At 31.2% G+C, this 27837-nt stretch overlaps 1 protein-coding gene across 1 annotated transcript in view; it reads right to left on the bottom strand.

The window, feature by feature from the left end:
- LOC129913381 (cadherin-89D) overlaps positions 1-22799 on the bottom strand; it is a 33543-nt gene extending 10744 nt beyond the window's left edge. Inside the window, 8 exon segments of the mRNA XM_055992008.1 lie at positions 1144-4113; positions 4168-4337; positions 4390-4713; positions 4775-5402; positions 11584-11837; positions 11892-12341; positions 12407-12714; positions 22679-22799. Coding sequence (XP_055847983.1) covers positions 1144-4113; positions 4168-4337; positions 4390-4713; positions 4775-5402; positions 11584-11837; positions 11892-12341; positions 12407-12714; positions 22679-22799 — 5225 coding nt within the window.
- Between the last annotated feature and the right edge of the window lie 5038 nt (positions 22800-27837).

Below are 27837 nucleotides of genomic sequence, written 5' to 3'. Positions count from 1 at the left end.
TGAGTCCTCTGTCCCGCTCCGTTCCCGCGCTTAGTGTAGCCAAACTTTTGAGCTTGGTTCAAAAAAAAAAATTTATTTTTGAAACATCCTAATGTTTAAGGTCTCCAAATAAAGCTTAAATAGTACAAAAATCTTTGGTTTTACAAAAAAATAAATTTAATTTCGTTAATCACTGACCCAGAAACACTTTGGTTTTTCTTGTTATATTATTTGTATTTTAAAGGAATAAAGAACCAAGCAATAACCGTCTCGAACTAAATTCACTAAGAGATGAAAATGTATCTAGCGGTTACGGTAGTACCTAGACTTCCTAAAATTAAAAAAAAGATTTTTCTGGGGTACTAGCTCATGCAAGGAATTGACCAAGCTTAAAAAAGCATAATTGTCATGAAAAAGTGCATCTCTGCTTATCCGTTAGGCTGTACATTACAAGTTCCTTTCATTCTTCTAATGGACCCCGCACATTTTGTATTGGAAGTGGTCCTTGGTGAAAATGTCTGAAATTAGTATGTTATTCTCTTGAAGCCCCTGATTAAAAGTCGATATGGGCAGAAAGTCAAAAAATGGACAGGTTTTTAAGATAACGGTTTTTTTCTGAGGACTATCTCAAACCTTTTATAAGAGATAGTAACTCTCTATAAAGTGTTTCGCGCTATTTTTTAGAGGAATCCATATGTTTTTAAGGTGGCTAAAACCGAATCCGGAGTCCATTTTTCCCCATCAAGATAACCTCAACAAATGTCACAGTGTCAAACAAAATTTGTTTTGATCTGGGAGTGCGACTATGTTAAATATATGTTTTTTGGCTTACCGAAAACAGATTAGAAGTCTATTTTGCCCTATCATGTCAAGTTTTCGAGAATACCTCAAGAAAGAAACGAACATTGAGCACTTTTCAGAGCTAACTAGATCGTCAACCTGAAAAATAGGTAGTTTTCTCCATTGAACCTATGTAAAAAAATACTTCTGATGGTCTAAAAATAGTTTGTGAAGTCCAGTTCTAACCTATTAATGTACATTAATGTTTAAACATGTTTAAAGTCGGTTATGTAAATTGATGTTATTTTGTTAGAATTAACTTATTTCTACACTTATAACTTTCTAGATAACATATTTAAAACTCAAAATACAAATAATACTCACGCAATTTCTTCGCCACCCTCATGCGGTTCCAACATTCTTATCTTAACATCCATTTGTGTTGCTTCACTCAATCTCGCCGTCAAATCTTCAATTTGTCGTTCAACTTCAACCGGCCTGCCAGAAATCACCAAACGAACTTCCTTACTCTCATCCAGAACATAGACAAAAACATTAGCTATACTACTTCTTCCGTCATCAGCTCCTTGACGATCAGTTGCTTTAACATCAAATCCATAAACCCTCTGATCAACTCCAACTGAATTCAATACTCTTATATTCCCCGTCACTTCATCAATTCCAAACAATCTTGATGGTTCATTAAGAAGTTTATATCGAATTTCTGAATTAATACCCTTATCAGCATCTAATGCTTCAACTCTCGTTACTGGATAGCCAAAATTTGCTGTATTCGGTATAACTGCTACAATTGGTCTTCCACTTCCTCGAAACTTTGGTGTATTATCATTTTGATCCATAATCAATACGACAACTCTCACTTCGTTGTAATTCAAATCAATGACTCTTTCATCAGCAACAGGATAAGTCATCTTCGCGAAATTCCGACCTTCTCGGGATACCTTCTCAGCACGAATCTTCAATCGATAGGTTTCCTGAAGTTCCCTATCAAATGATTTACTAGCATAAACAGTTCCAGTTGTTGGATCAATCTCAAAGAAATGATGATCCGAAGACTCAGCTTCTGGAATTAAAGCCCATCGATATGAATCCGTCTTATGTCGGGAAGTTAGGTTAAGATTGATAAGCTCCATTGGAGCAGCATTATTCTCTTCCAAACTGACTTCGTAATATCTGTGGGGAAATAGGTTTTCGTTGAGGGGTTCTTCCGGTTCCACCTCTGGTAACATAATCTGTCCCTGAAGATTGACCAAGAGTAAAGCAGTCGATGACTGTGTTGGACTACCAAGATCCGAAGCAATAATTGTCATATTTAAATGCTCGTAGTCATTGTATTTATTAAAATCTCCAATTGTCGTTACAACGCCATCTCTTGAATCAATCTGGAATAACGATGGCATCTCCTTATGCACCAAGGAGTAAAGGACTAAACCATTTCCATTCCCAGTGTAATCCTTATCAACTGCACTGATCTGTTTAACAAAAGTTCCAGGCATACTATTTCGTCCCAAAAACGACCGATAGAGGGCGATCTGTGTATTTCCTTCAAGATTGTACAATTTCGGATCAACAAGATCATCATAACCAATAAATTCCGGAACATTATCATTAACATCGAGGATATTTATTTCAACTTCTACCGAACTTGACATTCGCTGAGTTTCTTCACCATTATCAGTTGCCATTACATGAAAATTATATATCGAAACCTGTTCCCGGTCCAAGTTTCCATCGATTTTCAAAACCCCAGAAATTGGTGATATCGTAAATGGAACCTCTTCGTCAGCTTTAATACTGTACGTTATATTTGCATTCTGACCATAATCCATATCAGTAGCCTCGAGTCTATCAACAGAATGTTGAACGTAAGGCCCTTCATGAACATCGAAAGAATACCAAGATTTCTTAAACATCGGTGCATGATTGTTAACATCGACAATAGTAAATCGTATGCAAGTGTTATCAAAAAGATTTCCAATATCCTTAGCTTTTAAATTGAGGGTCACCTCGGACATAGCTTCTGGTAGAGAATTGACTTTAAGCTCTCCGGTAAGCTTATCAATTGAAAAGGTCTTGAAAACTTTTCCGGTCGGTCTTCCGATAAAATTGACCGATTCCGATTCGATTTCGTACATTACCCTGGCATTTTTTCCGTAGTCTTCATCGGTTGCAGTGACTTGGAGAACTATCGTTCCAACTGCTATGTCCTCTCTCATAGCAAAGAGAGGACATTTTGGCATACCTCCAGCCCGTTTTTCCCTATTCAGCAAGTCATAATGGGTTTCTAAAGCAAGTCTCGGTGACCCGGGAAGATTGTAACTTGGTATTACCGAAATCGGCTGTTGAGTATGCTTCTCAATGAAGAATATCTCCATATCAGTGGTATATTCCCGAATCTCTAAATTCGACTCCTTAAAGACTGATATTTTGTCAAATATCGGCGGATTATCATTTACATCAGCAACTAACACATTCAGCTGGGCTACTGAGGATAAACCTCCCGAATCAACAGCAATCAGCTTTAACTGATAAAACTGTTCCCTCTCTCTATCTAGGCCCTTTCTTCCAGTGAACCTTATTCGATAATGTGGGCCGCTACTGTAGGTCAAATTCGGACCCAAGATAAAAGATTGCATGTCAACAAATTCCTGTTCCTCATTCCACTGTTCGGTAAGGTTGAACAAATTGAAAACGGTATTGTGAGAACTATTAGCCATTTCCACAGCAAACATATCACTGCCTTCACCTTGAAGAACAACCTTGAATTCAGCATTCTTCCCCACATCAGCATCTGATACCTTAATATATCGATTAAGGAACAATTCAGCCCTCAGCTCACAATTTTCATTGATCATTCCGACATAGACAGGGGCGTCGAAAAGTGGTGGATTGTCATTAACATCATCAACTATTACATTAACTTGATAGATAGCGGCTCCACTGATCGGCCCCTTAGAGTATTCCACGATAATTGTGAGCTCATAGTGATCCCGGTCTTCACGATCAAGACCAGTAATAGTCATCAGAGTTCCATCGTCGGTAATTGTGATTTTGTTCATGACTTCCTGACGATTTGCTATAATGTACCGGAGGGCAACAAACCCTCCATTTTCAAGACGTCGCATTGCACGAGTTTTTGTATTGTTCTTAATAAAACTGCTATAGTTTCGATAACTTGAGGGTTGAAGTCGTTTAAAGGCATTCATTTGAGCAAAGATCTTATGAGCCTCTAGGGCTTCAAGCTCTTTTTCGTTCTTGTAGATCAGTTGACCAATAATAGCTCCGATTTTGTTCTCTTCCACATGAAAGCCAATAGCTCGGACGTTGATTTCCCTGGAAAAAATAGACATGTTACCAAAAAAAAGTATACTTTTAGGAGTTACTCACTCAATAACAGGGTGTTTCGTAAGTTCTTTTTGACTGACAACATGGATTGTGACATTTGTGATAAGCATACCCTCTTTTTCCTCTTCAATCTGGTGAAAAGCATCAACAGGCTTCCGAAATGGTGATTTTCGAAAAGTCAGCTGACGGCCTTGAGTTAGATTTGTGAATTGCTGAAAAAGGCAAAATTTAGACCCCTAAAGCCTGTAAAAGTTAAAAACTTACAAAATTAGCAACCGCCTCGAAATAGTAAATCAGTCTTTGAAAGTCCTTAAGTTCACGAATGACAGTTATGATTCCGGAACGTTCTTCAATAGCAAATGGTACTCCATCGGAATAAGAGTGTAAAAGGTCGTACAAAATATCATCATCACCTTCGTACATCAAAGTTGTCCGAACTTGACCAACAGAAGTACCAAGTGGGACATCAGACCCTACCCAGAATTCATAGGGAGCTCCAAGGAAATCGACTTCTTCGTCTCCTAAAGTTGCATATACTTCAATTGTAACAACTGCTAAGGAGAATCTTCTTTCCGAAGGATTTGTTGGCTAGAAAAAAGGGTATAAATCATAGACGGAGGTTTATAACCTTTAAGAAAGAGGTTCTTACTTGATCACTAGCTTCGATAAACACTGCAATTCTTCCAGGTCTTAACGGTCCCGCTACATATAGAGCCCCAGTTTGTGGATCCAAACGGAATGGAATAAATCCACTTCCCTTAGGTCGTTGTAATTCATACAAAACAATACCATTTCGTCCTTCATCAGGATCATAAGCCATTACTTTCCCGATCAAAGTTCCTACAGCAGCATTCGATTGAACTTTGAATTCATATAAATTTCCTTTTTCAAACTTTGGAGTATTATCATTTGAGTCTAGAAGAGTTATTTCTACTTGTACAGAACTTGGACCTTCTTGATTTAATTCGTCGTAAGAGGGATTTTTTTCGATAGCTTCAACAACCAATCCAATAGATTTTCGAGCTTCTCGGTCTAAAAGTCGATGTTCTCGAACTGTTATCCAACCTGATCGACTGTCGATTAGGAAAGCTCCAGCTGAGGAATTTTCTTCGACAAGATTGTAGGCAAATTCGGCATTTTCTCCTTGATCACGATCGATGGCATTGACTTGAAGGACACTGAAGCCACTTGGGAGATTTTCAACTATTGAAATGTTGTAGAAATCAACTTCGAATTCGGGTTGATTGTCGTTGAGGTCCATGATTTCTATTTCAATTCTAAAAAAAAAAATCAAAAATTGAATTTTTTACAATAATTCAAGACCTTAAAAAAGAAGGGAATAATTTCCCAGTAAACCAAGTGCACTGAGAATAATAAAAGACTTAAGTGGAATAATTAATAAATTCTTTCTACCTATTCTTTCATCTGTAAAAATCGTTAAAAGGAGTACAAACAAATAAACACAGTAAAGTAATTAAAAAAAACAGTCCGCAAAAATAATTAAATGGGCAGGTCAGTAATTATTCTCTTCGGTTCATTAAGTGAAAACAAATACCGACGAATGTAAAGGAAAGTCACGATATGGTTTCTGCTATCTTTTTGTAAAGTTATTTCCAAGCCAAGTTGAATAAATAAATAAAATTAATATTTAATAATTGTACACAGTTTTACAGCCCATTTATTAATTGCATTGCACTTTATTCTTCCAATATTTAATCGAACTGTACGATGAGAGATTATTTTTCTCTCCGTTCATATTTACCAACCCCTTGGTTTATAGCTACCGAGATTTCATTATAATATTAAAATAATAATGGTTAAAGTTTTATTGACATAATGCAATCAGTTATGAAAATAAGAAAATTAATAAGAGCTTAAAACACATGGAAAAATTCAAATATCCCAAAAAAAATATCCTTAGGCAATGTATAATATTTATTGACGGTAAATTCAAAATAAAACAAGTTTCATAAGGGTGGGACTTTTTTAACACTTTGTTTTGAAGTATGAAGTTCTTATTAAAATAAATTTTTTTTTTTATCAAAAAAATCTAAAAACACTAGGGTAAAACCATACAATACGCCCCAGTTTACAAAACGCCCCACCAGTCTCGTACGCACACAGGTGTTGTTAAGTAAACAAAACGAAAACTGTTCAAACTTATTTAAGTTGCTCGTCAATTGTGTTATTGAGTTGTAGTATTCTGTGTACCCTGAAAAGAAAAAAACTGCAAAACAAAAATTTGGCACCAAAACATATTGCGGAGAGCGCAGACAAAATTTCATTTTTTCAGAAAGTATAAAGACCATATCAAATTGGTATAGGGTAAAAGCGGGTGAGATGGCGCTGCGGGGGAGATGGCGCACTTTAAATATCTTTTACATTTATTGCTCTAAAAATGTATGAAAAATATTTTTAGCTTTCTTTAAATATTTTAAATCGAAGTAGTCAGTATTCGTTTCTTTGTCTTTGATACAAAAAATAAAAAAAAAATTTCAAAGCAAATCATGTGATGATTTTTTTCGAATTTTTGTTCGCTCTTTTTTTTTATTCCGATATTTTGTGAGTCGTTGGGATCTTAGATACCCTTGATACACCAATACAAACAAGAGAGTATAAGTTATGGATGGAGTGTGAAATCTGAACTCTAGTTCTATCTGTTTTTTATGGGTGCTTACGAATAGGAATTATGCGAAAAAAGGTGAGATGGCGCAGTTTTTTGCGGGTTAAATGGCGCATTCCGTACAAGAATTTTTCAATTGAGTATAGTGTTAGCATGCGCCATATCACCTTCTAAATATTTTTTTAAGTAATTCAGCCAAGTTTAAATTTTATAAAAAAGACGACTAGTTGCAATCTATTATATGGCATGCACTGGTGCTTGGCTCCTTCACATCGTTCAACCATTTGTTCAATGAATTTGGCAATAAAAACCTAAAACAAACTCATGCGCCATCTCACCCACCCTATAGGGGGAGATGGTTTTTTTTTTAACTTTTTTTCTATATTAATTTAAAAGTATAAATTTAAAATATAAAATTCTGTAAACCAAATAATACGTTGGATATTGAATATAGAACATTTTTGCATTGTTAGAAATATGAAATGTGGTTTACTTTGTAAAATATGACAAAAACAAAAAAGGTATGCCATCTCACCCGCTTTTACCCTATATATTTAGAAAGTTCAAAAAATGGGCTTCTTAGTTCTTTTTTGGTAATTCCTTGAAATCAGTTTGGGTTGCTATATTTTTGAATGCGCGTATTGCACTTCGAAATTTACAAAACGCCCCAGTACAGTGAGTATAATACGCCCCAGTAGATTATGAAGTAAAATACTGATCAATATTTTTTTTTATTTGCTATACGCCTAAGAATTGCATTAAATTACAAAAGGACGACACTGCGGCCATTATGGTCAAAAACGAAAATTATTACAGGACCGTTTAAAAGAAGTTTAGTATTCAGCGCATATCTTGCCATATGGCGTTGAACGAGTTTTTTTTACCATGTATACATACCAGATTGTAACATTTGCGGCCGCAAAGCATCGCAAAATTCTATATTCCAAAATCAAATAATTTTTTTTTTCTAATTTAATACATTTGTACCTACTTTTTCCTTAGGGGCGTTTTGTCACTGGTGTGGGGCGTTTTACCCAGCAAATGAGTTACAAAACGCCCCACTTGAACTTTTTTTAAACGATTTATATAAAATATATGCTGACATATTTTAGTACATATGAATATGCCAAAAGTAAGAAAAAAGACTATACTTTTTATATTTACCAAAAAAACTATTATTTTCCTTTATTTTTTTTGTTTTATTGAAGATTCAAAAAAAGTGGGGCGTATTGTATAGTTTTACCCTAGCCCAAAAAATTAAAGGAATAAACAATATTCATTGTTAAAAACAAAATGTTTTCTTACATTTGAAATCAATGTAGAAATAGAAAAGCTATCAAAATATGAGTTTTTACTATTTTTTTTTTTTGAATATTTACTGATATTTTATAACTATGGGTGATAAGATTAAAATGAGGCTAAATTTATTGAAGCTTAAGATACTAGAAATAAATTTTTAAAATTATAGATTTATTCAGAAAATAGTTTTCTGTTTTGAAGGACTGAGCTTTCGAGATGAAATAATATAGCACATTTTTGCATTTTAGGTATTATGAGGTTATTTAAACATTTTATTAATAAATATCGTTAAAATTTTAGATAAATCAAGGTAAAATTAAAAGTTTTCAAAAAAAGTTAAATTTTGAGAAAAAAGCTTTTCGTAAAATTTTTGATACTTTTCATTTTTTTTTTTTTAATGTTTTAATTTTCTTTGGTTTATCTTAAATGTTAATAGAAAATTGTATAGTTTACAAAAAAGTCAAAATTTTTGAAAAGAGGCTTTTTCTTTTAGTTAAGTATAGCTAAGTATAGTATTATTGTTTACCCTCACATTTTTTCAACTAGTGCATTTTTAACGTAATTAAATAAAATTAAACTCTGAACTTTTCCAATGACATCAATTTGAACTTTTTTACTTGCTCAATAGGGCAAGTATTGGTTTCGTGTCAAAAAAAATTTCGAGGTTTTAATCAAAACTAATATTACGATGATAGAGAAGTCCAAAGTGTGGTTTCGTTATGATGTCCGTCTGTACAAGTAGCTACATCCTAAACGGGTGGACGGATTTTGTTGAAATTTTTTATGGATGTTTTTTCGAAATTTCCAAGGTTGGTTTTTTTTTTTTGTTTTTTAATATCTCGCTTAGAACGCATACCTCCCATACAAAATTTTCGGCTTATGTCATTTTCTCAAAAACAGCTCTAACCATTTTGATTAAATTTAACACACGTAGTGCTGTACAAAGTTCTAACAAAACTGCGTTTTTAGTTTTTCTCTAAAAATGCGGATAATGGAAATATGGTATTTCCGTTTCTTTAAATCACTCATGTTAAATCTTTAATTAGTTATTGCAATTTTCTTGAAAACGGCTCTAACGATTTTGATTAATTTTTGCATACGTAATATTCAAAACTTACCTCGGAATTGCAATAAAACTGCATTTTTAGTTTTTCTCAAAAAAGCCAAATAAAAAAAAAAATATTTGTATTTAACAAAATTCGGCTCTTCTCCTTCATAAACCAAATTTATTAAAAATTTATATAGAGGCAGCTCTTATAATCTACAAGAAGACTAACATAAAAGTGCTTTGAACTGCAAGAGCAAGTACGGGCGACCCCAGTCGTGCATTTTATTTGAACTGAAATTATTTCTTCGGAAAAAGAAACCGAATTCCTTCCAGTATAGTATTGTAAAACGATTAAGTTATAAAAACTAATTTGAAATATAAAAAAAGTAAAATAATTGCTCTAAGGGCCAATTTTTCAACAGTCAGTTAAACAGTCAGTTAGTACTTATTCTCCTGATAGAGAAAAAATCATTTTTTCAACAGGCAGATATAGCTTATTCCTATGAATAAAACTATCTGCTTCTTTCAGAGACGAATAAAAATTATTCTAAGGAATAATATCAATAAAAATACTGTGTCAATTGTCAAAGCTGCTTTGAAATAATTTTGACAAAGAATACAGAGGAACACAAGAAAACAAAAACAATTATAAATAAAAAAGACGTTTAGTTTTTGAATATTATTGAATTTGACAATTTTTTTTTGTTATTCTGTATAATAAATTATTTTTAATTGAAAAATTCAATGTTGTTATCCGATTGTTTATGAGCCTAATAAATTTATTCGTCGAACAGTTAACTGACTGTTTATTAGAAGATGGAAAAATCGGCTCTAAAACTAATAAATAAAGTTATTGCAAACCAAAAAGTTGCGTCGAGAGTAAAATTTTTACTGTAACTAATTCACGGTGTAACACTCAAAATATACGCGGGCGGAGACCTATCACGTTTTGTAGAGCTAGTCACACTGATTACGAAACGGTATTTAAAAAGTCCCTAACACCCCCAAAATCTGGAGTTAGGGGGAAAAAACGTTTTTTTTTACCTTCACCCATTGAAAAAAATCTAGCTTCGTCAAATTCGATTTTTTTACAGTTTCTGATAGGAGATAAATATACCTTTTCAACAATGTATAAAACATGTAACTCGGTTTAACCACCTAGAATTTATAAGATATCAAAGTTCAAAAATTTCATTTTTTTCGTCATTTACCCAAATTCGACATCAAATTAAAATATATATTTTCACAACAAGATGCTGTTTTAAAAATATATTCTAAAATAATATTTATTTTCAAATCAAACGAGGTATTTTTTATGAAAATCAGTTCAAAATTGGCTTAGAAAAAAAAAAATTACGATTTCAACCCAAATACATAAATTCAAACTTTTAGGCACCGAACAAAAATGTTATTTTGGCACGAAGTACGATAACTTCAATACAATCATTTTTTACTATGGGAAGGGGGACTATGTCCCCCCCTTAGGAGCGAGGGGCAATTTTCTAAAAGAAATTATTAAAATAAAAAAAATTTATTAAAAAACAACGGCAACACTTACAGTTATAAATGATACCATTTCCGAAGGGGAATGTTGTACATTTAAATAAATAATAGATTTCAAAGTTAAAAATAGTCGAACATTTTTTTTTAACTCATTAAGTTCTATTTTTGTCCAGACTGTGAATTTTAATAAAAAAATGACTCATGCAGAAAACTCCCTCAATTGATTCCTTATCGAATAGAGAAAACTATTCTAGGTTTTTAGGAAATTGAAAAATAACACTTGTCTGCAAAATTTAACTTTTTTTTCTCCTTCAAATAATTTTTTGATATTATAAAAGATTAGACTTTCCGGAATCTAAATCTGGTTTCAGAAAAATTCTATCAGGTACCATTTTTGTGAAAATGATTTTTGAAAAATGTGGGTAGTTTCTAAAAAATCACCCTTTTAGATTCATTTGAACTTTTATAAAATTAAAACTATTTGTCGCATTGAGCTCAAATTTGGAGGACTTATTTTTCATAATATGACCTATCGATTGATACCAAATATGTTCTTTTACATTCATGTTTACTTATTTTTGAAAATACTGATTGGCAAAAAAAGCAGACATTTCGAAATTCTTCACTTTTTAGTGGCGATATTGGCTCTTTTTACCATGGTAGTAATTTATTTAAAAATTTCAATGTATGTATCATTCCTCTTAGTTCTACGTACAATTCGCCCAATATCTTATTTTCTACTTGGTTGATTTTATAATAAAAATCGATTAATTTGACACTAATATATGCCCTGTCTAGACCATAACTACTGTCCTGACCATAAACCCTATTGCTTTATATTTCTGTTTATATACTCATGATTAACATTTTGACCTATTTTTTTAAATATTTATTTCTCCATTACATTTACCTACGAATGCCACCAATCTCATTCTTGAAAACTTCAAGATAGTCTGTAAATGTAAACAAAACATAAAACCTTTACCTTGCAACAGCTTTCTTCAACGGACTATCTCTCTGCCTCGACTCAATTTGCAAAACAAATGTATTTCCAGGAAGACTTTCTTCCTCCAAATCGATTTCCTTTTGCAAAAATATTATTCCATTCGAAGAATTCACATCGAACAGCTTTCGTTCATTTCCCGAAATAATTTCATAAACGAGTGTTGCATTCAATGAGTCCTGATCGTAGGCCATGATTGGTGGTGAAAAATACAATGGCATACGAACTAATTTTCCCTGTGAATACAAAAAATAATAAAGAAATTCGAAATAATATTCAAGAAATCTTACCGTCATTGGAAAAAATTCATTTATCTTTGTCCTATAAACTCCTTCGGTAAACTTTGGTGGCAAATCATCAACATCAGTAACTCTAATTATCAATGTGGTATTTGCTTGATTTGGTGGAGTACCTCGATCAATTGCTAATAAAGGAAGCCGAAATTCACGAATTCCATTATCAAAATCAAGTTCCCTTTTTAAGATCAAGAGTGGACGATGAGGACTTTCAAGGCCGAAATAAGGCCCACTATCTGGACCATGGTTAAAACTGGCAAGTGTCAAATGAACCTCAGAGTTGGGAGTATTAGGTTTATCCCGATCAAAAGCTTGAATATTCCGAAAGATCACAGAACCCGGCGGTGTTGATTCCTCAACTTCAACAATATAAGGTTCATTAATAAACCTTGGAACTTGATCATTAACATCTTCGATATAAACTGTCACCGATATATAACTTGTCTGCAACAATTTTCATTCAATTATTTTATTTCAAATATCTTCTATTGAAACCATTTTTTACAAACCTCTTCACTTCTTCCCTTTTTCCCAGTACAAAGAACCCGGAATTTCAACAAATTCTGTGGCTGATCGCGGTCCACCAGATTCTCCAGAGATTTCGTCAAAAGTATTTGCACCGAAGTGGAATTCACTTCATCGAGTGTGAAGTAGGTATGATCGGTGAAGCCATCAGCACTCTTCAAGTATATCGATGACCTTGGATGTGCATGAAGCATCAATATCTGCTGATCGATTGGTGTATCTTCGCGAACGCGTATAAATCGCACCCCTTCGCTCTCCGATCCTAGGCCATCGTTGGTATGGAAAACACAACCTGTAAGCACGCAATATTAGAGGTTAGATCTGCCAGTCACGGTAATTAGATACTCGCTCTAAGCCACAAGTAGGTTGACACTTGACGGTCTCTCTGCTGACTTCCACCTTAAAGAATGGGATGGGTTTTATTATAAAAATGTATCTTTTAATGCAAACTTCTAAGCTAGATGGTGTCTGAGGCATTCTAATGCAGATCGCTGCCTGGTGCAAGTGCATTTAATGACTTTCTTTGCTTACGGTATATCGTTATAGAAATGAAGCCATTAAAAATGAAGATTGAAGATACATCTCTGCGGGTAGAAAGAGTATCTTCCCGCATAGTTCGTTGTTGCTGATTTGTTGCGACACAAATTCTCATCATCGTGAAACAATGAACCACATTCGAGACTTGGGAGAGAATAGAGGTTTTTTTATTTCAAGATTTCTTATGTTCGCGCAGTCCTATAAAACATATCCCAAAGATGAGAGCAATAGAATGTGCAAGTAGTTCCCACCCTCATGACATAATTAACTCATTTTTTGTAAATTTTTTTTTAAACCACATCTTCACCCATTCTTGTGGTACCTAGTGCAATCTTTTTAGTGAGTTTCTTTAGATATAGAGTCTGGTAGACAAGATTTTGAAAAGAAAGAATGATATATAGGAATTTTCCCTCTACAGGTTCGTTTTCCGCATGCATTTTTTTAAGCCATTTTTTACTTGTTTTTTTTTTCTATTTTCCCATAATGAATAATATTTTTTGTAGTGGATTTTAATGTAAATATTTGCTTTTTTATGTTCATGAGTCTGCTAAGCAAATAAAAGTGACAACGTCTTTTTTGCTACTGGAGATCTATTGGGTTACTTGTTTGTGTGTTGTACGTTAAAGAAAATAAATTTAAGAAGATTTATGCATACCAAAGTGGAATAAAGGGTAAATATTTGTGGATTACAAGCTTCCTGAGGTAGAATATCAAAAAATGCAGTTGTGTGATGCACGGATATGATCTTTACTTGAATCAAGTTGCTAAGTAAATTCAGTAGCATTTTCCTAAATTTATATTTTATGAAGTCTTTTTGTTTTTCGTTTATTCTTACCCCATATGCAACAATATTTTTCAGTCCAAACAAACACCCTTTTAACCAGAGATCAGAAATAAATTTCAACCTTTTGAAAGGTTCCTTAATAAGTCTTATTTGTCGCCATTTTCAATAAAGGTCATAAAATAACCTTTATTTTTAAAAAAGAAAAATTTCGGTCAAGGTCGGAGAGAAACCTTTATTTTGTATTTTTTTATGTTTCGGTCAACCAGTGAGATTTATCGCTGAGAGAAAAAAATGAATCTCATCTGCAAATGTATCAATTCCTAGAGACATGGGAGTGGTGCCATATGAAAGCTTATATTCTCAGCTACCCGATAGTGGTATAATCCGGTTTCTCGATTTTTTTCAAAATTCCGAGAAAATCGCGTTTGAAAGTTGGGGTAAAATTTTTTTTCGAAAAATCCCCGAATCTTTAAACGCTCCTCGAAGCTAAGCCGCTTGAGAGCAATTTTTGGGAGTGATGCCAAATGATAGCTTGTGTCATGGGCCTACTCTTTGCACATTGTCAGGTTTTTAAAAAATCATCTTCCATGTTAAACCGCACATCATGCCTATTTTTTCAGAATCGGGCTTAACTTTTTTTTTGACCTTAAAGTTCTCCCGGTTTGAGAACGCGTGCATATACAGCGATGGGAGTTGTACCAAAATGTAGGTTAGAGTCCCTGATACCTTTTGGCAATTTTTTTTTTTTTTCATTTTTTTTTTTTAATTCCGAGATATAGCCGTTTGAAGTTGGGCGGGCGAAAACGAAAAGAGATATAATCTTGGGTCTAAAGAACTTTGAGAGTCTATTTAGTTCATACATTATTTAATACATAAACTTAGAAAAAACATCCTTTTCATATTTATTTTTGCAATATAAAGACATTCTTGACATATTCGACATTTTCCTTTGAATTGACCATTTTTGATTTATTTTCAGCGAAAACGGTTAAAGGTTGACCTTTTCCATTTATTTTTTTGTAAAAATCTCAACCTTAGTTCTTGCAATAAAAACATATTTTGTCTACACTTAAAAAAAAAAAAACACACCCTTTTACAGGATAAATAAGCATACTTATTTTATTCGTAGTTTACAAGTAGTTTTCATAGTAAAGACAATATTTTTAATAAGGTTCATAGATGTACCACTTATACCATTGAGTTAATGGACTTATCGCGGATTTTCATTATTTCCCAAAAACAACAACCTAAAATATTTGTATAGATTGCTTAGTTTCTTGGTACCTTTAGTAAACGAAACAATTTTACCAATTTTCACAAGGGTACAATTCTTGGTACAAATTCTGAATTTCGTCTTAAAAAAAAAAACACCCTTTCACTCAAAAGAAATTTGTATACTGTTTAAATTCTAAATTCTTACAATGTTAAAAACGATATTTTTTCACTTGGTTTAGGAAAAAAAAATAAATTAAATGTATGCCAGCTGTTTTGGAATCTTCCTCACACCTTATTAAACCCCCAAAAAAAAAAACACCCTCTGACCAAAAATATTTTTAAGGATTTTATAAATTCCTTGTGTCTGCTTAATCTGAAACCCTAATTCTGTATTCCATCAGTGTATCATTTTTATCTCTTGAGTTTCGATTATATTTATATATAGTCAAAAACAAGCACCCTTGCGTTAAATCGGCAAAAAATTTTACCTACTTAGAGTTATCATCTTCACTTGATGATGTCATTTAAAATATACTTAAAAACATGTGTCCACAAATAATTTGTTGACCTTGAGTTCCTCCCACTTTCCCACGAAAAACACCCTTCCACTCAATTTCTTTAAAAGACTCTTTTGATTCTTAATTCTTATTTCATGAAGGTTACAGTTTTTTAGATAGGCCATTTCTTTCGGATCACTGCAACTCATGGTTTATGTCTTATGATCTTCTGAATTAACTCTGGTACTTTTTTTTTTTAATAAATAAGTCCCTGAAGAATGCGCGTTTTACACGAAAATAGAAAATTTGTAAGTTTTTATAACCCATATCTGAAATTTTTTAAATTGTATACAAAATTCCACCATAGATCAGTTAAATTGGCATGAATTATAAATTACAATAGGAAATTGGCGTAAGCTTAAATTTGCAGATTTTAATAAATTATTATTATTATTATTAATAATAATTAACTTTAATTATTTGTTAGCATTTTTTCTACCTGTGAACCTGTAACGTTTTGAGAAATGTATTGGTTTAAGTTTGCTTTTGCACCGACAGTTTTAAATTGTCAAGTCTTACCTAAAATCCTTAACGCACATACAGACGGTCTTACATGTTTTCTATATCATTGGTTATCATGAAAAAATTTTTTTATTTAATGGAATGATTATGCACACATCTACTACTTGCCTGTTTGCTACTTTGTTTCTCAATAAATAATAATTCCATAATTTTTTTTTTATTTTTATTGTTTTATGTCAAACATACATAATATATTTTATTTAATTTTCAAATTGTTTCAATTTATTAAAAACTACTCTCTACTTAAACTTTATCGTGCAATAATTGTGTAAAATGGTTAATATATTGAAATCATCAACATTCAATAAATTTGGATACTGTTTAAGAAATAGAAGAAGAAGGTAACTTGTATTTCTTATCTTTTTGTGAAAAAAAAATAAATTAATTAAAAAAAATTTCATTTACAAAAGTGAAATGCATTTGTTAATGTTCATTATTTTAAAGTTGATGACAAAAATGAAAGAAAATATGGAATCTTTAAATCCAAAGAACGTTAATAAGTACAATTTTAAATGGTAAGTAGAAGAAACTTTTTTTTTATTTTTCAAAATTATTAATTTTTTGGATTTTATCTATATTTAATTAACATTCACATTCATACGGATGTATTTTTCATTTGTACATATGTATACATACCTATGTGAAAACTGTATTTAAATTGGCTTTTGACTCATGAAATTTTCTCGCGTTTTATTTAATTTATGACTTTTTAAAACAACATAGCTGAGAGTCCTTAATATGTAGGTATAATTAGAGTGATAAGGAGGCAAAAAATAGCTTCAAATTAGAACTTTTTTGTGATTTATTTTATACCAATTTCCTGTAACTTATCAACTACATCATTCCCCTGCATTTTGTAAAATGTATTAACATCATTTTTGTAATTATTCCTATTTTTGAGAATTTTGTTCAGTAAACAAAATTATGATTCTCTGGATTAAAAAATTTTCAATTTACAATTAAGGAGGAACCATTTGAAATAAACTCCAGCTTAATTAACACTTTAAGCTAAAATTGTAAGTGAATTATGTGAATTTAAAAGCAATTGCTTATTTTTGTCGAAATCTGTTTTTGCGCATTTAAAAATGTTTGCCAAATCACAGCGTGAAGAGTGAAGGATTTATATAACGTCCAAAAAAAAATTGGTGCCATCTACTATGGCTTTATTTCACAAATGTAAAAAGTTAAAACTCAAGGATTTAAAATATTAGTGTCAAACTAATATATTTAGTGTTGCGTTTCATTGAACTTCAGATTTATAAGGATTTGGTGACTCCTAATTCCAGTTTTTTTTTTTTTTTTTCATTTAGAAGAGAAAGGTAGGTCACTTTTATAGTCATGATTTGTATCTAAAAATTTGCATCATTAATATCTGTTGGTTGGGAGCTCTGTGACTGTGACCATTACATTTGAATTATTAATACTGGTATTTGGTGTTCAATTGGATTTCAATAAAATTTTTAAATTCAATTTAAAAAGTCCATTCCTCCTTTTTCTGTGTGCAATACAAAACAACTTAGTTTCAATTAAATTGCCATTCGATTAAAAAAAAAATCATTTAATTTCATTTGCATTTCATATAAATTAAAAGAAATGTAAAAGAAAGTATCCATATTGCAATCAAATACGAAACACACTCTTTTACTTTAAATGAACTTACTTGCATTAGTAAAATGAGAAAAGTCAAATGAAAATGAAAACGAAAATATGTCCCCATGTGTCCCAAGTATGGAATGGCACGACCGGCATGGAAGCCAGCACTCCAACAGTTGGTCAAAGAACCCAAACTTCTGGTTTTTTTTCCTCATAAATATAACTCTTAAACAGTTTCGAGTTTTTTTCTTTTAGTCAAATAATTTCTTCAATCGAAACGAAACTAGTTTGTGCTTTTTTAATTGAAGAAGAATGAATGGTTTACAGTTACATTAATGACTTAAACTTGTTGCATATTCTATGTTTGCTTAAGGAAGTTGGTTTGGTTACCTGATGGTACCCACCTGAGCAAAGCGGTGCTGATTGAGATACAAATCAGTAAATATGGCTAGCTGGTGGACAAGGACTTGTCAATTACAACAAATTGTGCAACATCAATTTTTTACAGCTGCTTTTTATTATAAATTATATCAGTAGTGATATTTATTAAAACTAAAACTAGTTCAAGATTTTATCGTTAACCATATCCTTTTCTGTCTGCAGTTATTTAATTTATTATTTACTATAGAAAAAAGTTACTTCAAACGACTTTTGTAAACATTGATCTTATAGAAACGGGTGGAAGTGAAAAGCTTAGAAATCAAATAAATGAAGCCGGAGATTACTTCAAATTTTCTAGAATCAAATTTTAACTAAATCTGTAATAATTGAGAATTTAAATGTTCTTCTAAAAAAAACCATGTTATTTAAGTAAAAATATTCCAAATACTTTAGCCTCTGGGAACAAGCACACATCCTTTGTGTGCTCAAACATAATTTTCCATTATTTTGATTGGCTCTCGGCGAATCTATCACTCTAAAAATCCAATATAAATTTAGTTTAATAATAAAAAAAAACTCCCTTTCACGCAAAATGCCCACGGTTTTTTTATATTCTTGATAGGAACTAATGACCGTCGAAATAATCTAACCAATTTTTTTTAATCTACCATTATGTTAACAAGGTTCATTGGTAATTTTGTTGCGCAACGTTCTTTCTACCTTAAAAAAAAATACCTTCTCACCCAAAATACTTCGATGCACTATTTTGGTTCTCATTGCAGATGAAACTTTTATGCTGAATTGTATCCTTGTATCATCATTGAAAGATAAATTTACCTCAATCGAAAACTTCATTGTTGTCTAAATTTTTTAGCCTATTAACGTTTTAAAATCGAAACTCGAGTCGAAAAAAATCTTTAACCCACACCCTTTTTGAAATTTAGGGATTCTGGCTAATTTTTGTCTGGATTTTTTACCGGACGATTTTTGATCGGATGAGTATTAAATTCAAAATTGCTTTGTAGACTTAAAACCTACCTAAAAATTTATTATGGACTTTTGGCCTTTACAATTATGACCTTACACCAACCAACAAGCAACAACTTACATAATGTGTTTTGAAAAAAAAATTGCATTAGGTACAATACTCTAGCTTAATGAACTAAATATTAATAAAAGCACTATGCAATGCTTAAAAAACAAGAATAGAATAATTCTATTAGAAATTAGTATAAAAAAGCAGGATTTTGAATAGCAAGCAGGACAGAATAGCCAAAAAGCTAAACTTATTTAAAATTGAATTTTCAATTAAAAATCAGAATTTTGAAAACCAGAATTCTTACCCGCTCTCAAATATATTCAAAATATAATATATAGCTTTATCAATATTTCGTTTTTCATAATAATTGACATCAAAAGTATATACAGCAATTTTCGCTGTATGGGTTGGGGCCATAATTCTGCCCTTTCCAAAATTCTGTACAACATTATTCGTATTTTATAAATTTTTTTTAATCCGAAAATCTGTTTTCCAAAATTCTATAAAGCCATAATTCTGTATTTAAAAAGAAAAAATTATTTTCATACTAAAAAAAAAGTGGGCATTTTTTTTTCTTTTGCATTTACATAATTTTGAAATACAGGGGGCCAATTCTGGTTCTGTGAATAAGTGAAACGAATAGCTTTTCACTTGTTCACTCCTTTGATTCTTGTTGTGTGAAAAAATGAAAACAAACATAAAAAATATTCATATAAATAATTATATTTCTTTCACTAAATTATTCATAATATTATAGGACGAGAGTCGGTTTTTTTTTTAAATGAATCGAAAAAGTGAAAAGAATGTTTGAAAGCGAAAATGAAAAAGTTTTCTTTTCGATTCACGTTTTCACAGAACCAGAATTGGCCCCCAGGGGTCGAATTACCGCACACGATTACGATCATACGTTAACATTTTGACTATTTCTGTCTCTATTTAATTAGTAGAAAAAGATAGGGACACATAGCAACCATACGTTAACGAAAGTATCCCGTAATTCGACCCCAGATTTTGAAAACCTGAGCACAGATGAACAACAACGTGTTGCAATATTTTTTAACAATATTTTCCTCAATTTTGTTAAACTTTTTTTTTTTAAATTGGTTGAAAGATAACAAAGATGAATGTGACAACTAAGAAATATACAGTTTTTGAGTTAAAAACGGCAACGCCATCTTTTCGCAATCCGATTTTTTGAGAAAAAAAAATAGAAAGGAAACGGTTTCAGAAACGGTTTAGAATGCTAAGGTACAGAAAGGTCAAGCATTACCTATACAAAATCTGTTCGAAATCTTTTCAGTTGTTTTCGAGAAAAATTACAAAAAGTTGATTTTAGCTCTTATAGACAAATTTTCGAAAAAAAAAACATTTAGTTAAAATTTACAAATTTGAAATAAAAAAAAAATATTAATATTTAAATCATTTTTGTGCGTCTAAAAACTTTTAATTTGTCAAAATCGATAATTTTGTTCATTACTGTTTTTGCTTAAAGTAGGTAACCTAATAAATGAAGAATTTTTCCAAGTTAATTCATTCAAATTTTTGAACATTGAATTTGATAAAAACTGAACTTTTTTAACATCGAGGATGTTGCATGAAAAATTCACAAAAGTGGATCTCATAAAATAACTCGGTACTAATGCATTTAATGGTTTTTGGTTTCCAAAGCTTTCAGGGTATAAAATTTAATAGAATATGGCATTTAAGTTTTGTTTGTAATGCACATAAAAAATCTCAAGGATTCATGTCATACTCTACCATTATTTTCCTCTTCTGGTTCAGTGGCTTAAACTACTGCCGATTCCGTAACAATGTTATTTTATACTATAAAATAAAAAAAAATTATCTACTTGTAACGATCACGTTATTATCCATGAAATCAATAATTGTAGATTCATTCCTAAAATGCCGCTAAAACAATTAGAAAGCTTAATCGAATTTCTTTGAGTTAACTAATTTTCCTAAAGGCTTCTTTCTTAATACAAACCAATCAATTATGAAATTTCAGGAAAAAAAATCGCAAAATTCCAGGACAGTTGTTGAAGTTTTTAACAAAGCTGTCCACCCTGTCTAAAAATTGGTCAAAACAAAAAGTTGTAAAACTTCCTTACACACCTCTTTTATATATAAGACTTAATAGATGCCTGCCTCTTAACTGAAAATTGTTAAAAGATTTTTGTTACCGCAAATCTTACAATGTGCTGTTTTTCTATCACAAAATACTATCCGGAAGAAAAATCCACTATGCCATCGGCTAAGTAATACAACACAACACAAAACAAATATTTCAGGTCAATTTACGTTCCACTAAACAAGTTAATTGCAACATATAATTTTTAATTATTGGTTTTGTCAAATCGCCAATTACTACCTTGATCAAACAAAACATAGTAAAATTTTGTTTGTGTGATTTTTACAATAACTAACATAAATAAAACGGTTTATATCGATAAAGATATTTTTTGAGATTTGTTAGGATTTTACCAAATAACCGTCTGCTTCGTTTTATTAATGTAAATTAATTCAAAGATTATTTCAAGACAGTCTTCTTCTCTATTCTTTTTGTCTTCTGTGCAAACCAATAAAATGCCATCTACCGTCTTCGTCGCATTCAAATTTAAATTAGGGGGATGTCAATGCCCTTACATCACAGCTCAACACACACTTTCATTCAAAAAAAACATCATAGTTTTCCATTGTTTCGGATATTTTTTATGGTTTGAATTTATCAAAAAAATCTAACGGTAATATTTTTTAAAAATCGATTAATTAAGTCTCGCTTAATCACCTTACGTAACTTCCCATAAAAAGTTGTGATGATGATCAGCCTATACAAAATAACCTATCTTTTGTCATCAAATTTTCAATCTTGAAAAACTAATAAAGTTATCATTTCTTGCAAAATGCAATCTTGAACAAAAAAGTCTAAAAATATCTATCAAAATCGAAATTCGTATCTTTTGACAGAAAAGTTGGTATAAAGTTTCTCCTGGAAGTGAAGCCAGCGGGCCAACAATTAGTTAGTTTTCCAAGTTTGTAATCCAGTTAATTGGCCGAGAGCAACTTAAAGTAGAAGCACCAGCAGGTGTAACGCTACTGTCACTTCCTTATTGCGTGTGTTTTTTATACTCCTTGTCGCCGACGACAGTTGTTTGATATAATTGAAGCTGTTAAGTAGTTGAACCACCCAAAAATACTTGCCGTGACAACAGCTATCCATCCGCAAAGTAACGAAGATAATCCAAAGTAACGCAGTGGCAGTGGGCGATATCCTTTGCCGATTCATTTTTTTTCTACTACGACAAACACATTCACTAGATTTGTAGGTTTTTTTTTTCTATAAACCACTCATTGGATTAAATTGTAAACAACAAAACTGTTAAATGGGTTTAAATGGCTATATCTTTTTTCTTTCTTCACTTTTTTCTTCACAATTTTGTATCTTTTTTTAATGCGAAAAAGATACTTTATCCACGACCGAAGTTTTGAAGCACTTCTTTCATCTAGCGAATATAAAATCCAACTGAAGAAATGAAGACATTGGTGGCTTCTTCAAGTGGATCTATCCAAAGTCTAGTTGAAGCTACTAAAAGAGATAGATACAAGATACACGGAATGTGTGTCTAACTTAACCACATTGAATAGAAGACTGATTCTTCTGGTTTTGTATTGTATCTTTTGGATTCAGGAGATGTTGTTGTTGATGATGATGATGATGGTTGTAACTGTAACGGTGTTTTGGACGACATTGTAAAGTTGTTGTCGTTTTGTTATCAGAGGCCCGCTCAGCTCAGCGAAAGAGCAGATCAAAACAAAAACTCGAAAAATTCATCTTCTTCTTCGTTACATACTCTTGACCAAGTAAACTAACTTTGGCGATGATGATGATGATGATGATGGGCGGCTGGAAAGTTGTTAGACTGGAAAATCTAAAACTCTTTTGAATGTGTGTTTGTTTGGGAGTAGACGCATAGATAGGAGAGATGGACACAACGGTTTTTTTTGCTCGTTTTTTTAAAGTCTGACACAAATTGCTCCCTGCTTTTTATGTAGATGAGTATGATTTTTTTTTTGTTTTTCTTTTTATGAGTCTGTTTTTTTTTTTTTTTAATATTTTATTTTTTTTATTTAAGTTGTGTTGAACGTGTTGATGAGGCTATTAATTTGTTAGAAAATAAAAAAAAGAAATGTTAAGAAGATTAAACTGCGACAGAATGGTAAGTCAGTTCTCACAAAATGTTTTACTCTTGTGGTAATCGAGTTTTATGTCGATGGGTAATTTGTTGTTGTTATTTAAGGTGAAGAGTGGTTCATTTTTTTGATTGAAGGAATTTCAATGGGATGACATTGATTGGCATAGAAAATGTCTGAAAGAATGCATTAAATTTTATTATTATTTTATGAAGAATTATAACTGTTTTAGTTCATTTGTCCCATTTTATTTTAAAAATTGGTTGAAATATTTAAATGATTCTGATGAACCTTATAGCACAGGTTCACTAGTAAATCTAGTCTTTTATTTTAATCTTAGCAACGCTTTAAGCAGCAAAAAATTTTTTTTAAATCACTGAATCTCATTCCTTAAATTTAAAAACAACAAATTAACTCGAATTAATGTTATAACAATTGAAATTTAAGGATAATTTTCCATATTAACAAGGTTTACAATTGCTTTGGCTAACCAGATATCGAAACAAGGATTCCAAACAATGACCTTTTGATTTTAGTTACTGAAACAAAAGAGCTGATCTGCGAACCTTGAATCTTGATTGTGGGATATTATGACTGATTTTTTGGTGAAAATCTTTATGTATGCTAGGTAAAGTACATATTTCTTATCTTTTAAACTTAATATTTTAAGCCTGAACTACATCAAAACACAAAGTCAGAAAAGTACAAAAAAGTAAACACGATGTTTTTTCTTGTTCCCCCTAGTAACTTATTTGTATATCTCTCTTTCATTTTAAAAAAGTATTCGATTCAAAAAGCTTGAACATGACCAAGCTTTCAATTTTTACAAAGTTTCAAAAACAAATACACTCAAACAATATTTTACTTTGTATATCAATTGGAATTGATATACAAAGTATTTCATATCCTTTCCGTAAGGTCGCTCTGCATAGTTCCTGTCATTTTCGAAGAAAAGCTCTTTTGACAAATAAATATTTTTTTTTCAAATACAGTCGATTCCATATAAGTCGAACTTCATCCAGGTCGAATATCCCTCTAAATAGAACTTTTTCACCATTTTTAATGAAACCGCCTGCAGCAATTACTCGAATTTCCTATAAACTCGAACCAATTTTCGTGTCCTGTGAAAATTCGACTTAGATAGAGTCGACTGTATTTTGTTTACTTTTTCAAATTTTTTTTATTTGAAATTTAGAACTTCAAAAAACAAAAGAGCTTTTTTAGTTATTTTTTTTCCAATAGATGTCAGGTAAATATACATGTGATTTCTATATTTTGAGCTTTTATACTTTTTTGTACTTTTTCGACTTTGTGTTTTGATGTAGTTCAGGCTTTAAATGCGCATACGGGCTCAAAAGTCTTTTAATAAATTCAGTAGACTCTCGCTAAACAAACGATAACTTGAACAATCCAATAACTTGAACAAGCCTTTTTTAATATGTGTTCAAGTTAGCGAGATTCCACTGTATAAACAAAAAATTCCGAAATTAAACTACTGGTGTCTATCCAGCATCCAAAAAAATCAGTACAATGCAAAAAAATCAGTACAGTGCAATCTCACACTTTGCCGAACAGTTTTGTTGAGAACTCATTTGCTTATTTTTTTCTTTTTTTCTCCAAGAGAAACTTTTCGTTGGTCGTTGATTTAAAAAAAAACTCTGTTATTTTTGACAATTTAAAATAGTTAAAAAGTTAATGTAAAATGTTTTTCTTTGTAATAGACGATCGGTCCACCCATTCGAATTCGATCCGTAATTATAAAAATACACACACGAAAACTTGCTCACAAGGCGATAAATATGCAGTTTATTTTTGAAATACCTCATTCTGCTAATTATGGACAGCGGGAACCAATTTCTCACTGTTGTAGATTATTTATTATGTATTATGAAGATCTTGATTTGTTTATGCCTAGATATCAATTTAAAACCATTCTTTTAAATATGATCCCAAACCACTTATAAGAATATTTTTGAATTACATAATTATATTTATGTTTTGTTTAATTTAACTTATAATTCATAATGTACATTATAATTTTATGTTAAATCTAAGCAAAATCTGTGGATGAAATATCGTAGATTTGAATAAATAATAATAAATAAATATGCAAATAAAATTTTTTATTTGTCATGCCTAGTTTATATTTAAGCAATCCCTCGGAGTCAGTTTACTTTAAAAGTCCAAAACTAACCAATTATTAGTTAAGTTTATTTCATATCACAAACCAGTGTTTTAATGACTCTTACAGATTACAAACAAATAAATAAATAACATAATAAATTAAAACAATATTAATATGAACTGTTTTCATCTTACAATTTTTAAGATTTTTTAACAATCTTAACTTGAAAGGAAATTTAATTTTCTATGAAAAGTGTCTTTGAACCATTTTAAATTTAGGCTTTGTTTTCCAGTTAAATACAAAAAAAATCGACATGTGTTGACGTTTTCTCTAAAATGCACCAATAGATTTAGTAGCATTTTTGACTGAAGTATACTTTTATGCCAAAGAATCATACTCAGCCATAAAAACTCTTAAACGAATTCTTGTTCTTCTACTTCTTCTCTGGAGCTCCGGTCTTTTAAATAGACGAATATAAACAAACCATCTTTATTTTTAAAGTTAAAAGAAATCTGAAAATGAAAACAAAGTTCTTTTAAAACTTCATAAACAACAATAAAAAGAAAATCCAGTGATTACCCGTCCGTTTTTGAGCATTTCAATGTAACTAACCTTGACCGAATAGTGGACTTTTACAGAGCGACGATAAAACAATTTAATTGGAAAAATTTCTTTAAATATATTTATTTTAAACATTACTACAAAATATTATTACATATATCAAGAAAGTTAACCAACATAATCTCCAAAACACCGATGTATTTTCATTATCATAATTCAAAAGTAACAGAAAAGACTACTGCGCCATCTTTTTTCATGTAATAAAAGTACATCTAAATTCCATTTTATATTTCATACAAAACATAGAATAACATAGAAATAGTAAATTGGTTCATGTCTGTGATATAAGCAGCGACAAATATTTCTGCAATAGGTTTTCGTCTTAGGTTAAAAATTAGGGCGAATTCATAAAGTAAAAAACCAAAACTGCAGTATTGCCAAGTGATATTTGTTTTATAATTTTCCAATATTTTTTTTTAAGGAAGTTTTATCCAAATTAAATACTATTTTAATTAAAATCAAATCGAACTAAAAGTGATGGAATCTGTGTTATTATTATTTTTTTTCTTTGGTTAATAGTAGGAAAGAAAGGGTTACGAAAAAAGTGACAGAGCTACAAAGGCGATAAAAGCGACAAATTAGTAACCAGATCGACAAGAGTAGGTACCTTGTAAGTTCCCAACAAAAGCGTCAAGTCACTCTTATTTGCAAACTTATTGGTCCTTTAATTCAATTCATCAACTTGAATTTAAAATAATGCAAAACACATTGATTTAAGAGATAATAAACAATTTCTTTATTTTTGTGTCTTACACCGTAGTCATATAAATTTATAAGAGATTTTCAAAATACTCTTACCAACTCAAAGTTCAGATGATTCTGTCGGAATGGCCTCAATCCCTGGCAAATACTTTATTTTTAATATAATAAACCAGAAAGAAAAGAAAACCATAATTCAATCGAAAAAGTCCAAGAATATTAATTTCGCATACCTCTGGCCATATTTTAAATATCAAGACATCGTTCTGCAAAGTAAAAACAAAAAAAAATAAAATATTTTAACAAAATAAAACTTGCAGTCAAACCTACTCTCCACTTAGATTTGGCAACACCACAACTTGCATCCAAATCCATCAACGTATCTTTTAAATTTTCTGATGACCTCTTCATCTTTTGCGCGGCGTAGATCAATAAACAGATATCCATAAATATTATTAAACAATAAACCAGGTCTTTGATGGTCAACTCAAATCCATCTTCGACATAAAAATATAGCAAAGTGTGCAAATTTATCAGCGTACTGGAATAGATATTCAACAGGTGAAAAACAATCGATTTTTCTATGCAATTTTCAAATTCACCAACCAACTTCTTCATTTGGTCATACAACTTGAATATTCGATTAAGTTTCCTTCGCAACTCACGAATATGCACATGAGACACATCCTGAATTTCCATTTGCAAATCCTTCAATATTCTATTCATCACAGAAAAGTATCGTGCCATCAGCAACAACTCTGCAAAAACATTATCCGCAAAAACGTAAGAAATTTTCTCGATGTAAAGACCCAAAAAGAATCCAATACGATTTTTCAGACTTATGAATTCCCAATAATTTACCATAAATGGAATGTTAATTTGCATTTCGTATATTGTAATAAATAGCTTTATTGCGATAAGAAGAATTATTTCAGGAGTAATAATGTTGGTACCGTATGCCATTTCATTTGACAGATTTTTGAAAACTTTTTGAAAATTCTTTGCCATGTTATACACATTGTGTCGCCTCCAAAGCTGACACACCAAGACCACAATAGAAGAAATATAGTTCAAACTTAGCTGTGCAATACTTATCAATAACACATTGTCGTCTATAGTTGCTCCAGAAACTAGATAAATTTGCGAATTTA

This window comes from Episyrphus balteatus, chromosome 3 (assembly GCF_945859705.1).
Source record: "Episyrphus balteatus chromosome 3, idEpiBalt1.1, whole genome shotgun sequence".
In the NCBI taxonomy this organism is placed as follows: domain Eukaryota; kingdom Metazoa; phylum Arthropoda; class Insecta; order Diptera; family Syrphidae; genus Episyrphus; species Episyrphus balteatus.
This window is presented reverse-complemented; position numbering and strand designations above follow the sequence as displayed.